The sequence below is a fragment of the Podarcis cretensis genome (genome assembly GCF_951804945.1).
Source record: "Podarcis cretensis genome assembly, chromosome: 6".
NCBI lineage: Eukaryota > Metazoa > Chordata > Lepidosauria > Squamata > Lacertidae > Podarcis > Podarcis cretensis.
In genome coordinates this window covers 6490311-6506743 of record NC_137175.1, presented here as the reverse complement: position 1 = coordinate 6506743, position 16433 = coordinate 6490311, and the positions used below count along the sequence as shown (strand labels likewise).

The 16433-nt window shown below is 47.3% G+C and overlaps 1 protein-coding gene across 1 annotated transcript in view; it reads left to right on the top strand.

The window, feature by feature from the left end:
* The window catches only part of UCKL1 (uridine-cytidine kinase 1 like 1), a 58822-nt gene that overhangs the window by 17746 nt on the left and 24643 nt on the right, over positions 1–16433 (top strand). Inside the window, 4 exon segments of the mRNA XM_079979358.1 lie at positions 1992–2162; positions 8592–8663; positions 12497–12686; positions 14027–14088. Coding sequence (XP_079835484.1) covers positions 1992–2162; positions 8592–8663; positions 12497–12686; positions 14027–14088 — 495 coding nt within the window.

Sequence of the window (16433 nt, the reverse complement as noted above, 5' to 3'; positions counted from 1 at the left end):
AATGATGTGACCTACAAGTAAAGCAGAGAGCAGGAGAGTCAGGGCACCATTGGAGAGCAACACTTGATTTCTCTTTGAATCCAAGAGAGAAACAAGACCCTTTCGAGGGGTTAATACTGTGAGCCCCTCCTCTGCAGGCTCAGGTTATATATGTGTGTGTAAATAAGCCATATATCATAAGGACGCCACAGTCTCCTGTGTTCCTCGTAATAATAATAATAATAATAATAATAATAATAATAATAATTTATTATTTATACCCCGCCCATCTGGCTGGGTTTCCCCAGCCACTCTGGGCAGCTTCCAACAGAACACTAAAATACAATAACCTATTAAACATTAAAAGCTTCCTTAAACAGGGCTGCCTTCAGATGTCTTCTAAAAGTCTGGTAGTTGTTTTTCTCTTTGACATCTGGTGGGAGGGTGTTCCACAGGGCGGGTGCCATTACCGAGAAGGCCCTCTGCCTGGTTCCCTGTAACTTGGCTTCTCGCAGCAAGGGAACTGCCAGAAAGCCCTTGGCACTGGACTTCAGTGTCCGGGCAGAACGATGGAGGTGGAGACGCTTCTTCAGGTATACAGGACCGAGGCCGTTTAGGGCTTTAAAGGTCAGAACCAATACTTTAAATTGTGCTCGGAAACATACTCATTCTCAAAAGGAAACACAAACCCTGGGTAAGTGCCTGGGACCCTTGGAATCTCACACCACTCAATTGGGGTTGCGTGCAACACTGGTGTTAGAAGTGGGACACATGTTTTCCAGAGGAGGGAAACCTGTGAGTGGGAGATGCCTGAGTCAAGATGGAGGGCTTCATAGTATGAACTCCCTCAAGAGGGTCCTGTTTCTCCCACAGCCACAGCCTTGGATTTGAAGAGAAATAAAACATTGCTCTCGAAAGTTGCTCTGACTCTCTCTCTGGCTCATAGCTTTACTTCTAGGTGGCATCATTGCCAATTCCCGACTCTCACTTTTGTCTTTTTCTAACTTGCAGCCAGTTGAGGGAGGCTGCCCCCCCCCCCAAATTTGCCATCTCTCACAGATCCACTTTCCTTTGTTCCCTTTAATGGCTCATCACCCTGGCTGTCACCTCAACCCAGGAAGCTAGCCTGGCTTCTGTTTTAACCCTTGCTGGATCCAGTGGGTAGAAGGGGGTCTGCATACCGCCTACTTGCCCCCACCCCAAACTCATAACAGTATTACAAAGAGAGCGTAGAGATTCTTTATATATCTATATCATCTATATCTATATCTATATCTATATCATCTATATACATTTTATTGTATATTATATTATATATTATATATATATATACACATTTTTTTAACATATCATTTCCAACAGTCATATAACATAACTTCATCTTATACAATGTTTTAGACTTCCATCAGCACCTCTGAGGATTTTCTGTTCTTTATCACTTATTCTGCATTTCTTAATTTCTCTATTACTCTTAGTTATCATTAACTAATAATTCTCCTCATAGTCTTTCTTGCAATATTTCAAATAGTCCTCCTTACAAAACTTCTTGCAGTCTGTTCATTACTATTACTTTTCAAATAGTTCATATATTTACTCCAGCCTTCTAAGAATCTCTGCTCCCACAGGTTTCGAATCCTTACTGTTAATTTATCTAGTACTGCATAGTCCATCAATTTCATCCGCCATTCTTCTTTCGTCGGTAATTCTTCTTGCTTCCATTTTGGTGCCAGTAATATTCTTGCTGCCGTCATTGCATATAAAAACAACTTACAGTCCTGTCTGTTAATATCATCTCCTACAATGCCAAGTAAAAATCCTTCTGGTTTCTTAATAAAGAGAGCGTAGAGATTCAGGGAACAGGAAGCACTTCTAGGCCGTCTTGTAACGGAACCACACCAAAAGAAGAGGTCCTTTTCCAAGGGCTTTCCTCCTCCCTGATTTCCCACCCTTCCCTGCCTGTCCTCCCCACGGCTGCCCTTCGGAGGGTGACCCCCTCTTTCTTTCTCCGTCAGGTCCTGACTAAGGAGCAGCAGCAGCAGGCATCCAGCAACGATTTCAACTTCGACCACCCCGACGCCTTTGACTTCGACCTGATCATCTCCACCCTGAAGAAACTCAAGCAAGGCAAAAGCGTCAAGATTCCCATCTACGACTTCACTACCCACAGCCGCAAGAAAGAATGGGTGAGCCATGCCTCAGGTGGTCTTTTAAGGGTTATGATATACCGCATTTTTCGCTCTATAAGACGCGCCTGACCATAACACGCACGTAGTTTTTAGAGTAGGAAAATACGTAGGCATGCCACCCGTAGGCATTCCCTCCATAACACGCACAGACATTTCCCCTTACTTTTTAGGAGGAAAAAAGTGAGTGTTATGGTGCAAAAAATACAGTACTGTATTTTTCGCTCTATAAGACGTGCCCGACCATAAGATGCACCTAGTTTTAGAGGAGGAGAACAAGAAAAAAAATATTCTCTCCCTCTCTGCGCAGCGCCTCTCCAGCGATGCGAAGTCAGACCAGCAAGAGGGGTCGCTGCACAGCGAAAGCAGCGATCCCTCTTGCTGTTCTGGCTTCTGGGACAGCTGTGCAGCCTGCATTCGCTCCATAAGACACACACACATTTCCCCTTACTTTTTAGGAGGGAAAAAGTGCGTCTTATAGTGGGTAAAACTTCAGTGCCTAGGACTTGCCGATCGCATGGTCGGCGGTTCGAATCCCCGCAGCGGGGTGAGCTCCCGCCGTTCGGTCCCAGCTCCTGCCCACCTAGCAGTTCGAAAGCACATCAAAGTGCAAGTAGATAAATAGGTACCGCTCTGTCGGGAAGGTAAACGGCGTTTCCGTGCGCTGCTCTGGTTCGCCAGAAGCGGCTTAGTCATGCTGGCCACGTGACCCGGAAGTGTCTCCGGACAGCTCTGGCCCCCGGCCTCTTAAGTGAGATGGGCGCACAACCCTAGAGTCGGACACGACTGGCCCGTACGGGCAGGGGTACCTTTACCTTTTTATAGAGCGGAAAATACAGTATACATTGAGGGGTATTTTGCGTCCATCCACTTGGAATCGAAATTCCTGGGGGAGAGGAGGCTTAAGGTCTTGGGGGGGTCTTGTCCCCTTGCTTGGGGCAGCGGAATGAAACTGGCTTGCAAGAGATGCCAATGGTTGCTCAGAGGGAATTCTGGGAAATCAAAGTGGGGGTGCCACCCAGCTGGGGGGGCACTCTTGCCTCCCCACCCCACTATTGGTAAGTTCCTCACCCCTGAAAGAATCGCCAAAATACACTTCCTTCCCATTTTTATTTTATTTTATTAAATCATTTTTTCAATACAGACATCAACCACAAAAAACACATACAACAAAAACCATAATAACACTAATAACATATTTTAACAATTCAGATTTGAGTACTGATATACCTATAACTACACCTTTTTTTCAATATTTCCACACCTCTCCTCCCCCCACTTCTCACCACTTTCCGCCTTATCGCTTAAGTATTCCTTCCAGATTTCTTCATATTTATCCATTCTTAATTTGCGTCGATATGCAATTCATTCATATATAACTACTCTGTCCATATTGTCAATCCGTGTGCTCAATGGAATCTTTTTGCGGCTCTTCCAATTCATCAAAACAAGTTTTTTTGCTTCTAATATGGCACGGTACATCCATTATTTTTTTTTACCCCTTGTAATCTCCCACATTTCCGGTATATAATTTAGAATTAGATTCAAATCCCCTAAATAACAGTTTCTTTTCCTTCCCATGTTTATTATTTTATCCCTCGAAATCCGTGCAGTGAAAATTAGGGCTCAGCTGTATAATTTTATTTATTTATTAACAATTTTCTATCCCACCTGCCCTCCAACAGGGATTTGAACCCTCATCTCCCAGGTCTTTTTTCCAATGCAGTGGTACCTTGGTACTCGAACGGCTTGGCTCCCAAACAAATCGGCTCCCGAATGCCGCAAAAGTGTTCCGGTTTGCTCCTGCAGCCAGTCGGAAGCCACGCCTTGGTTTTCGAACGCTTTTGGGAGTCAAACGGCTCCCGGAACAGATTCAGTTTGAGAACCAAGGTACCATTGTACTCTAAACCAATGTTTCCCAACCTTGGGCCTCCAGCTGTTTTTGGACTACAACTCCCATCATCCCTAGCTAGCAAGACCAGTGGTCAGGGATGATGGGAATTGTAGTCCAAAAACAGCTGGAGGCCCAAGGTTGGGAAACACTGCTCTAAACCACTACACCACACAAAATGACCCAGACCTGTAACAGAATGGATGAGTTTGGATCTTCTCCTGTCATTCTTCAGTGGGTCTTGGGGGTGGAACAGAGATGTTACTTGCAGAACACAAAACTCCCCCTGATCCGTAAGATGGGATCCTGCGCCACAGTGCTATACAGGATATTTTAGTTGTTTAAATACGTTCCTTTGGCGTCACACATTTTTGTTTGTTTGATAGGATTCCTTACCGGCCCTTCTCCTTAAGGTCCCAGGTTGGGTTGCAGGAATAGAATCGCACAATAATAAAACAATTTTGCGTTCCTGCGCACCACTTCAATATTGTTAAAATAGTAAGTGGTCTAGAAATACTTTTAAATGAATAAACTTCACATACACTGACATTCATCTGTATATCTGTATCTCCAGCTGCATTGTTCGGCCCGGACACTGAGGTCCAGCACCGAGGGCCTTCTGGCGGCTCTCTCCCTGCGAGAAGCCAAGTTACAGGGAACCAGGCAGAGGGCCTTCTTGGTGGTGGCACCCGCCCTGTGGAACGCCCTCCCACCAGATGTCAAAGAGAACAAGAACTACCAGACTTTTAGAAGACATCTGAAGGCAGCCCGTGTGGTGTAGTGGTTAAGAGTGGTATACTCGTAATCTGGGGAACCGGGTTCACGTCTCCGCTCCACCACATGCAGCTGCTGGGTGACCTTGGGCCAGTCACACTTCTTTGAAGTCTCTCAGCCCCACTCACCTCACAGAGTGTTTGTTGTGGGGGAGGAAAGGAAAGGAGAATGTTAGCCGCTTTGAGACTCCTTCGGGTAGTGATAAAGCGGGATATCAAATCCAAACTCTTCTTCTTCTTCAGGGAAGCTTCTAATGTTTGACGGACTATTGTATTTTAATATTTTGTTGGAAGCCGCCCAGAGTGGCTGGGGAAACCCAGCCAGATGGGCTGGGTATTCTTCTTCTTCTTCTTCTTCTTCTTCTTCTTCTTCTTCTTATTATTATTATATCATGAGACGAGGGTGCTTGCAAACATTTGCAAGAAGCTGTCCCCTTTTTATTATTAAAAATAATAATAATAAATTTATTAATACAGACACAAACATACTTGGGCACTTGGCAAAGGGGAAGTGCTGCTGCATAGGGCAGGGATAGTGAGCTTATGGGCCCCCCCAGGTGCTTTTGGACTCTGAATAAACAAATGAAATCAAGTTCTAGAGATGAACATAATATATTTCCTCAACACAGGTATGCAAGAACTTAAACCTGTCGATATCCAAGTGCAATCTATGACTGATAGCCAACTGAGCATGCAATCGTAGCTGAATAATCTTTTATGGTTTGATGCATACCATATCGGCCCAAATATAAGCTGCACCCATAAACAAGCTGCACCTTTAAAATTCAAGGGGGGTGGGAAGAGAAAAAAGACAATATCCGAATATAAGCCCTTAAAATTCTTCAGGCACTCACACCCATTTCATTTTACCGTATGTCTGTTTCAGCCGCAATATCAAGAAAGCCAATTTTTGTAATCTTTTACCTATTATTACATTCTTGTCATTTTTGTGCCACACTTCCCAAATCACATCTTACATTTTATCATTTCGCCAATTGTTGCATCTTAACTTTTATCTTTGTTTTCTTAATTGTAAGTGTTTACCCAAATCCTGCTAGCGAGTCCACTTCTTTGCAATATTTCTGTAAATACAACAGATTGCAAAATTAAAGTAGAGTAAAACAGGCAGGAGGAATAAGTATTTAAAGAACCAGAAGGGGAAGTTGAGGGAAGTCATGATGATTGTGTGGAATATAAAGTAAAATTCAATAAAAATTGTTTTGAAAAAAGAAGAGAAAGCCCATTTTTCTAAGGTCGCGAATTTTAGCCGCACTTTTAACTTTTCACGGTCGGAATTTGGAAAGAAAAGTGCAGCTTATATTCGAGCCAATACGGTAAAGTTAGATGTTCTTTACATTTGGAGCGCAGCTCTTGTGATCTCGGCGTGTTTGGACAAGAACACCTTTGTTCGTGTGAGATAACACCCTGCTCTTTGCAAGGAAAAGTTGTAAAAGCTGCAGAAGGTCATTCCGTTTTGATTGCATATTCTTTTGGCGGTCAGCCTGGAGTCATATTCTGATGAAGGCTTACATCCTTGCATACATCCGCTGCAGAAATATATATTCCTATGTTCATATGTGCCTTGACTCCTCCACACTTTTCTCTGTACTTAGAGTCTGGCTGGGGGGAATCGCAGGTTCCAGGTTTGATTTGGGGGCTGGGAAAGGTTGAGAGCTCATCGACATCTAGGGAAACCACAGCCTCACCCCATCCCTTGCATAAAACCTGATCTCACCAAAGGCCACTTCCCTTTGACAGCTCCCCTAATAATGATGATCGTGATAATTTTGTTATTTATTTACTGGGTTGCCCCAGCCACACTGGGTGGCTTCCAGCAGAATATAAAAACATAGCAAAGCATCAAACATTAAAAATTTCCCTACACAGGGCTGCCTTCATAGGTTTTCTAAAACGCATATATGCCGTATTTTTCGCTCCATAAGGCACACATCTTCCTTCCTAAAAAGTAAGGGGAAATGTCTGTGCGTCTTATGGAGTGAATGTGTGGTCCCTGGAGCCGAATTGCCCAGGGGCAAAAAACAGATCATGCTCTCTTTTTTTGAAAGAGGGAAGTGGGTGTTGAAACAAAGCTGCTGATCGTTTGCCAATGGGGAGAGAGATAAGGGACGCTAGAGATAAAGGAGGCTGCCTGGGAGTGGGGAGGTAAAGACAGCAAACTTGCAAAAGGGGAAAACAGGAAGACTAAAGCAATAAGGAGAGAAATTAGAAGAAAAGGAGGAGTATAAAACTGCTCCAGCTAAGGAAAAGACACTAAGGCAAACAAGAGGGAAGGGAGTGTTGAAAGAAAGCAGCTGGTCGGTGGGATCGGAAGAGAGATAAGGGACACTAGCGGAGGCTGCCTGAGAAGGAGGAGGTAAAAGCCCATGGATCCTCAGGATTTTTGCATTGGGTCACCCCAAATTCACCATCAGATCACATAGCATGTCCATGGCTACAGCCTGTACCAAAAAAATCACGCACCCACTGTTTCCTGGGGCTGCAATGGTGCAAAAACGTGGTTACAAAGCACGGATCCACATGGATCCTCAGGATTTTTGCGTTGGGCTACCCTAAACTCACCGTCAAATCACATGTCTGTGGCCACAGCATGAACCACAAAAATCATGCACCCACTGTTTTGTTCAGAATAGTTTTTTTCTTGCTTTCCTCCTCTAAAAACTAGGTGCGTCTTATGGGGCGAAAAAACCTAGGTGCGTCTTATGGAGCGAAAAATACAGCAGTTTTTCTGTTCGGCATCTGATGGGAACGCTCCTGCCTTTCTTTCTTCCTTCCTTCCTTCCTTCCTTCCTCCCTTCCTCCCTCCCTCCCTCCCTTCCTTCCTTCCTTCCTTCCCTCCCTCCCTCCTTTCTCTCTCCTTCTTGCTTGCAAGCATTTTCACGCCTGTTTCAAATCCAATGTTTCTTACGAGCGAACCTCCGCTCTCCCCCTTGGAAGCTCCTTGTCCCCTCCTTCCCTTTTCCCCTCTCTTTGTATTCTGATTAGAAGTGGCTCCCAGGCCACTGCTGCTTCTTGCGAGGGAGAAGAGGGCCAAGGTGGTAGGGAAGCCTCCGTTGGGCAAACACTGCAGGCAGCGTGCCAGATGTGCTCAGCTGGCACATTTGAACCAGGCTTGCCCTCCTCTCTTAGCAAATCAGTCGCTTAAGCTTAAGCCAAGAAAGAATTCTCTATAAAACTGAATATCAATATACATCTCAAGACTTTGAGATTAGACCATTGAAGAAGCCCGGAAAACTATCTTGGGAGTGGGTTACCTGCAAGCCCCAGTAAAAGGGCCTCTTGATTACTTGGACTGAAAGGGCGAAACAGGGTGCAAAACACCTGCACCCTGTCGTCTACAATTCCATTAACATCTATCTACAACTCCACTAGCATCTCTCGGTATTGTGAATAACATCGAACTTGCCTTTTGCTGGTATCTTCATGAACTTATCTAAAAGACTGAGTTAAGCATTTTAAAAATCTATTGAAACCAGACATTATGAGTTCATCGTAGGCTGGGTAGTTCGCAAGTCTCTGTGGCTTTGTTTGATGTTTTGTATTTTTCTTGGAAGGTTGATAAAGAATGTATAATTTATTATTCTGTGTATATTAATCGCCACCGTGCTCCATGCGCCGCACTACTCCTCTCCTTTCCAGCAAGCACTGGCGACCCACCTGAGGAGGACTTTCCCCCCCTTTCAAAGCCATATTTTGCTTCATTTTGCTTGTTTATCCGGTCTTCATGGCATGCCTCTCTCTTTCCAGAAAACGCTCTATGGCGCCAATGTGATCATATTTGAAGGCATCATGGCTTTTGCAGACAAGGAACTCCTGAAGGTATGGCAGGATCCCTGGTGTTTCAGAAATGGCCCATTAACCCTGTTTTTTATAGATATTTTAATTTGCAAAGAAGGTGAAGGCCCTTGCCAGGGCTCGGATGCCCCTCTTTTTTACAGTGGTACCTCGGGTTAAGAACTTAATTCGTTCTGGAGGTCCGTTCTTAACCTGAAACTGTTCTCAACCTGAAGCACCACTTTTGCTAATAGGGCCTCCCGCTGCCGCTGCGCAGCCAAAGCACGATTTCTGTTCCCATCCTGAAGCAAAGTTCTTAACCCGAGGTACTATTTCTGGGTTAGCGGAGTCTGTAACCTGGAGTGTCTGTAACCTGAAGCATCTATAACCCGAGGTACCACTGTATTTATACAGTGTATTTATACATATTTATACAGTGGTACCTCTGGTTGTGAACGGGATCTGCCGCTTCTGCGCATGCGTGTGACGTCATTTTTGCACGTCTGCGCATGCGCGAGTGGTGAAACCCAGAAGTAACCCTTTCCGGTACTTCCGGGTCGCCGCAGAGCGCAACCTGAAAAGACGTAACCTGAACCGAACGTAACAAGAGGTATCACTGTATATAGAAGTCGTGTAAAATAAAATTGGGGGACAGAGGACTCCTTTTAGGGGAGGGTCTGTTTCTTCTTCTTAGAAGGTCCCTGATTCCAATCGTTTCCAGATTTAAATGCTCACGTAGCAGGGGGCAGAGAAGATTTCTATCTGCTCAAGACCTCGAAGATCTGCTGCTGCCGGTCCGAGTTGACAGAGGAGGGCTAGGTGGGCAAATGGTCTGACCTGGGGCACAAAGCGTGGCTCCCCACAAAGAGTGACCATAGGCCCTACAGCTCCCTAAGGATTATTGTTGTTGTTGCTGCTATATTATTATTATTATTATTATTATTATTATTATTATTTCAGTTTATATACTGTCCCTTTATTCAAAGATCACAGGGTGGTGTCCAACGTTAAAAACACAATTTACTACTACTACTACTACTAATAAATAATAAGACGATCGCAAATAAAAATCGTAATGTATCTTGGACGTTCCCTTAATGGTCTGTTTCACAGTCGGGCAATCTTGGGGCAACAGTGACCTCCAGTGGCCAACTGGGGGGTTGTCAGCAGAGAAGCATCTGCACTAGAGCGAGGGGAGTGTGTGGTTTTTGGCTGCTTCTCTTGCTTAAAAGACAAATCTGTGAATGGAGAAATCCTTGGCACTTGCTGCCCTCAGCCCAAGCGCTCCATGGTGGGCTCCACTTTTGCAAACAAGTCTTCTCAGCTCCCCTGTTTCAGCTGTTCCCTGCTGTTGAGCACCTCAAACTCTCCCCTAACACTGCTCACCTTTAAAACATGGAGTTTGCAATGTTGTTAAGGGCCTCTTCCAGCCGCTGCCCGCATCCTCCAGCCCCGCCGGCAGCGCCGTCCTCCCTAAAAAACTGGGAAAGGGGAGGGGGGCCGCCGGAGGGAGCATTGCACCACGGCTCCAAATATGCTTTAGATGGCCCTGCTTAGGGTGCTCAACCTTTGCCTGGGCTGCAAAGGGTAGGCAAACACCGTTCATTCTTTCTCTATGCAAATAAAAATTAATACAATAAAATAAAAATCTTCCTAGAAAGCCAGCATGCCAGAGGAAAGGCTGGATTGAAATCTTCTCCCTGGTGTCTTGTTCTGAGTCGCAGTGGGATAGATGTGGAGGAGACTTCTGTCGCATGGGCCCTGCCACTTCATTCTGCAGTGATGCAGTCCAGAATTCGGCCATCTGTTTTTCCTCTCCCCCGCCCCCGTAAAGGAGGCAGGGTTCTGGGGGGGGGGGGGGGAGCAGCCGATAGGGGACTAAAATCCTGCTCTAGCCCTTTACACGCAGATCCCACTGTTCGCCATGCAAAAAAAATCATGCAAAATTCATGCATGCATTCATTCATGTAAAAGTTGCGTCATGCAAAAATTCATGAACCTAAAGAATTATGTCCAAACCTTATTATATACACCATAGATTCAGATATCCAAACATCCCGACTTTGCCTGTTTTTATTTTTATTAAAAAAGTTTCATGTGTTATTATGTTTTAATATATGTTGGAACCTGCCCAAAATATACAGTGGATGCTCGGGTTGCGACCTGAAGCACCTGCAACCCGAGGTATGACTGCATAAGCTATATATTTTTTAGGAAATTCATAAAAAAGAGAGAGCAACATTTCCAATATGGACTGCCATACGGTCGGGTTTTTCAAACAATTTTGGAAAATTCCACCCAGACACAATTTTTGACGTTCCGGATATGTCCTGGAAATTCTGGAAATATGCCAGCCTTCTATTATTATTATTACTGCTATGCTAGTAGGTGCCAGCCAATTTGGGGTGGAAGCCATGTAGAGACAGAGGGAGGGATATTGGACAAATGGGGGTGCAGGACTGATGAGACAAGTCGGGTTTTTCTTCGTCTCGCTCTTGCAGGTTGACTGCAGCCATTTGGAAAAGGACCTGTAGCAGGGGGAGGGGGCGAGATCACAGATTGGAAATGTTGGCATCAGAAATAATGGAAACCTTAAGATAATAATAATAATAATAATAATAATAATAATAATAATTCATTATTTATACCCCGCCCACTCTGGGCAGCTTCCAACAAAATATTAAAATACAGTAATGCATCAAACATTAAAAGCTTCCCTAAACAGGGCTGCCTTCAGATGTCTTCAAAAAGTCTGGTAGTTGTTGTTCTCTTTGACATCTGGTGGGAGGGTGTTCCACAGGGCGGGTGCCACTACCGAGAAGGCCCTCTGTCCGGTTCCCTGCAACCTCACTTCTCGCAGCGAGGGAACCACCAGAAGGCCCTTGGAGCTGGACCTCAGAGTCCAGGCAGAATGATGGAGGTGGAGACGCTCCTTCAGGTATACTGGACTGAGGCCATTTAGGGCCTAATGAGTGATTCCCTGGGAACGCATTTGTCAGGGGTTCAGGAGCAGAGGCACAGGGAAGAGGGGAGATGGAGAGCGAAGGGGAAGAATCTGAGGGCAGCGTAGGAGAAGATGACAGTGGCCCGAGAGATTCCATGAGCCTCTCCAGCGAATCGGAAGATTCACAGAAGGGGGCGCCGGTGGCCAGGGCAAGGGGGGTCCCAAGGGGGACACCCCAGAAGCAAGGGGCCAGCGGGGACTCCCAGAGCAGCAGTTGGAAATCAGGACCAGCTTCCCCACCAGAGCATAGTGGGGGGGAAGAGTCACAGGTATCGGGAGTAGCGTCTCCCCCAGCAGGGAGAGGAGAGGAGTCAGGGCTGACCACGCCTCCATCGGAGAGTCAGACAACGGAGGGGAGGTCAGATCCGGCCAGTATCCCGGAAGAGGGAAGCAGTGACAGAAGTAGTGTAACGGTCAGGAGGAAGGTCACTGGGTTGGCGCGAGAGGCAAGTTCAAATGTACAGGAGCGTGGGACAGCAGAGAATGAGGATTGGGAACCGGGTCCTAAAGCCCGCCGGAGGCAGGGGGAGGAGTTAAGCGACTCAGCGTCGGAAGAGTCCAGAAAGGGGAATGCCCCAGCGGGCAGGAGGACCCAGAGGAGAAGAGAGCAGCGGAAAAGGTGGAGCAGGGCTAGGATCTTAAACTGGTGTAAGAGGGGAGGAGATTCAGACGGGACTTCGCCGATCTAGGGTTTAAGATGTAGGGCTGCGCGCTGCGGCTTTGAAATGGAAATTGAACTTCAATAAAGACTTTTGTACATTACGACAGCCTAGCGTTGGTCCTCTGTGAGCTGGGACCTAGAGGCAGCTCTGACAGCATTGTATTCAGTAAGTGGAATATCTGCGAGTACATCATCCCTTCTCCCTTCTTCCAGCTTCTAGACATGAAGATATTCGTCGACACAGACTCTGACATCCGCCTGGTCCGGCGCCTCCGCAGGGACATTGGCGAGCGCGGCAGGGACATCGAGGGCGTCATCAAGCAGTACAACAAGTTTGTCAAGCCGGCCTTTGACCAGTACATCCAGCCTACCATGCGGCTGGCGGACATTGTCGTCCCTCGGGGTAGGTGTCCCTTCTGTGGTCTCGCCTGGCGGGACAACAGCTTGTCCAGTGCTTAAATTCTGTGTGTTTTCTGCGCAGAATAAGGCTCTCCATGGTTGTGAGACATGATGGGTACGGTGAGCCTCAGGGCCCACATAAGTGTCAGGGGCTGGACTGAGGAGGAATGGCCTTTTTCTGAACCTTCCCAAGGGCAGGAGGACAGTATTGATTTAGAACAGCGGTTTGCAGTGGGCATAGCCTAGAGGGGGAAAGCTGGGAAATACTGGGTGAGGAATAGCTAGAAGAGAAAACACCAGGAGAGAGACAGCTGGAAGGTTCAGCGTCTTTGGAAAGCATTCCTGACCCCCCTTCGCCTAAGACTAGACGGGCTCTGAGCATGATAGAACAGAAAGTGCAATGGCAACAAATTCATATTACCCAACGTAGAAGTGATGTAGATTAATGGAGGTGGAGGGGGTAAGCCTTAACTGGGAGCAACACCATTTCTAGAGAGAGATACATTCATTTGTCTCTCGCTGTGATTATTAAGGAAACTAACTATTAAGAAGGCTCCTTTCGTTTGATCTGCTTATTTACTGCCACCGGGGGAGGGATCTGATTCCTCGAAGCATGACACCCCCCACACCAGGAAAGAAGGGGTGAGTGATGATCTACATCAGAAACAAGGGGGAGATATTATTATTATTATTATTATTATTATTATTATTATTATTATAGGTACTCTGCCCATCTGACTGGATTGCCCCAGTCACTCTGGGTAGCTTCCAGCATATACAGAGACATAATAAAATTGTGGAGTTGAAAGGGACCCTGGGGGTCATCTAGTCCAACCCCCTGACCAATGTGGAACTCGAACCCACAACCCTGAGATTAAGAGTCTCCTGCTCTGCCAGCTGAGAAAAAGACGGCAACTATCCAAGGCAGCGTTCCTTCCAGCTGCTTCGGACTACATGTCATGGACCAGGACAGCAGGGAGAGCCCAGCTGGTAGAGCATCTTAATCGCAGGGTTGTGGGTTTGAGCCTCACGTTGGGTGAAATGTTCCTGCACTGCAGAGGGTTGGACTAGATGACCCTCAGGGTCCCTTCAAACTCTACAATTCTGTGATTCCACAAATCCCTTCTGTCTCAGTTGGTTGGAGCTGATGGGAGTTGTCATCCAAAAAAAAAACAGCCAGAGGGCACCACGTTGGCAAACGGTGCTGTAAGTAAGAGACATTGCAATGTTAATTCGCTTGCATACCGGTTGACTGTGTTCTGCTGCCCTCTAGTGGCTTTCCTGGGTCATAGCTGTTAGGAAACAGGTATCCACAATTCTCTCTCTCTCTCTGCTCCGCTCCAGGCAGTGGGAACACCGTCGCCATCGATCTGATCGTGCAGCATGTCCACAGCCAGTTGGAAGAGGTAAGAAGTGCCGTGGGACGGGGCAGGAAGAAGGGCTGAACACTGGGTGTGCCGGTTGGGTAGGGGGACTCTTGCAAGCCCCTCCTTTGCTTCCACGTCTTCAGGCAAACAGAGCTGCCAGGGTGGGTTTTCCGGTGGGGTCTGCAAGGTTCCCCAGCTTCTTCCCAGAACGTGTCCCAAAGACCCTCAGATTCTGCTGAAAAGGATTCCAGATCAGACTCCATACTTGGCCCATGCTTCCCAGTCATCTAGCAAAGGGGACGAGGGATCGCTCAAGGCCGCCTTCTCCAGCTGGTCAAATTCCAGACATCTTCAGGCCATCTTGGAGAAGTCTGTCCTCATGCAAATTCTCTGGGCAGGGCTGCAAATGTCATTTTCCATGTCTTTATCTCGCCCTTCCTCCGGCAAACTAAGGCAACCTATCAGGTTCTCTTCTTTGTTTTCCTACACTCCTTGAGCATTTGATCCTCACCACCTGTGAGGCGGGCCACGGGCGCCAGATCGCCCAGAGAGCTCTGCAACTTTGCGGGCAGCCAAATGCTAACCGGCTCAAGTCCTAATCCAGCGTACTCTCCCTGGCTTCCTCCAACCTTGCCCCTTCCAGATGTTGATGTGCTACAACAACCCATAAACCCCCCAGCCATTGGCCACGTTGGCTGAGGCTGGTGGGCATTGGAATCCAACAACATCTGTTGGCATTGTTAGGCTGGGGCAAGGCTGGCGCAACCAAAGCCAGGGCCGTCTTAAGCATATGCGGCGCCGGGGTGCAAAAATCTGCCCGGCACCCCTCCAGGTTTCCCCAGAATTATTGACATTTTTTTAGAGGGAGAACCCCAAAGTTGTTGACTTTTTTTAGGAAAGGTTCCCCGGACTTATCAATCTTTTTTTAGAGAGCTGACACCACACTTATCTCTGCTCATAAACATAAAGAGCCCAGTGCAACAAACCAGTCCGAGGTGTCGGAGCAAAGCCGGGCACCTTGTGGTGTAATAATAATATAATAATAATACTTTATTATTTATGCTCCGCAATTCTGGCTGGGTTTCCCCTGCCACTCTGGGCAGCTCCCAACAGAATATTAAAATACAATAACCTATTAAACATTAAAAGCTTCCCTAAACAGGGTTGGCTTCAGATGTCTTCTAAAAGTTTGGTAGTTATTTTTCTCTTTGACATCTGGTGGGAGGGCGTTCCACAGGGCGGGTGCCACTACCGAGAAGGCCCTCTGCCTGGTTCCCTGGAACTTGGCTTCTCCCAGCGAGGGAACCGCCAGAAGGCCCTCAGCGCTGGACCTCAGAACGATGGGGGTGGAGACGCTCCTTCAAGTATACTGGACCGAGGCCATTTAGGGCTTTAAAGGTCAGCACCAACACTTCGAATTGTGCTCGGAAATGTACTGGGAGCCAGTGTAGGTCTTTCAAGACCGGTGTTATATGGTCTTGGCGGCCACTCCCAGTCACCAGTCTGGCTGCCGCATTCTGGATTAGTTGCAGTTTCCGGGTCACCTTCAAAGGTAGCCCCACATAGAGAGCATTGCAGTAGTCCAAGCGAGAGATAACCAGAGCATGCACTACTACGCCAGTCCCAGGTGCGCAGGAGGGTGGAGCCAGCCGGCCGCCTCAGCACATTGCTAGCTCGCTCACCCCCGAACTCACGGCGCAGAGCCGCCAGCAGTAGAAGAGCCCGCTGCGGCGCTCCAACCAATGGGTGAGCTCTTCCCCAGACTCCAACTCTCAGGGCCTGGACTCTCGGTCTGGCGCCTGGGTGCCCCGCACCTCTGCCACCTATAGTTAAGACGGCCCTGACCAAAGCAGAAGGGTGGCATTATTATTATTATTACTCTAACCACTATGCAGCACTGCCCAACACAACTGAGGTAGTGTGTGACCGCATAGTATTTGATTGGGCAGCAGCTCCGAGCTCACATCAAACTGCTTCTTGGCACTGGATCAGATTCTACGATCCTGTGGTGAGGATCAGCTCCACATCAACTAACTGTGTGGAACAGACCCAACTGCAGAGAGCAATGAGTCGGGCTTGGGGAACCTGCGGCCTCTAGATACTAGTGGACTCCAACTCTCATCATTCCTTGTCAGCCTGGCCAGTGTTCAGGGCTGATGGGTTTTGTAGCCTTGGGGGGGGGGGGAGTGGAATCTGGAGAGCCACCAGTTCTCTGTCCTTGCAATAAATAATACGGGAAGCCACTGCAGCTGAATTTGAGAAGTACTGGGCTAATTGGGAAATCCCAGGAAAGGGGGAATTTGCTCCCACTCCACTCCGACCCTTCTGAGAAGTGGAGTGGGGAGTTTTGTGTGGTGGGGAGAGCAGCCCCACCCCCTCCATTT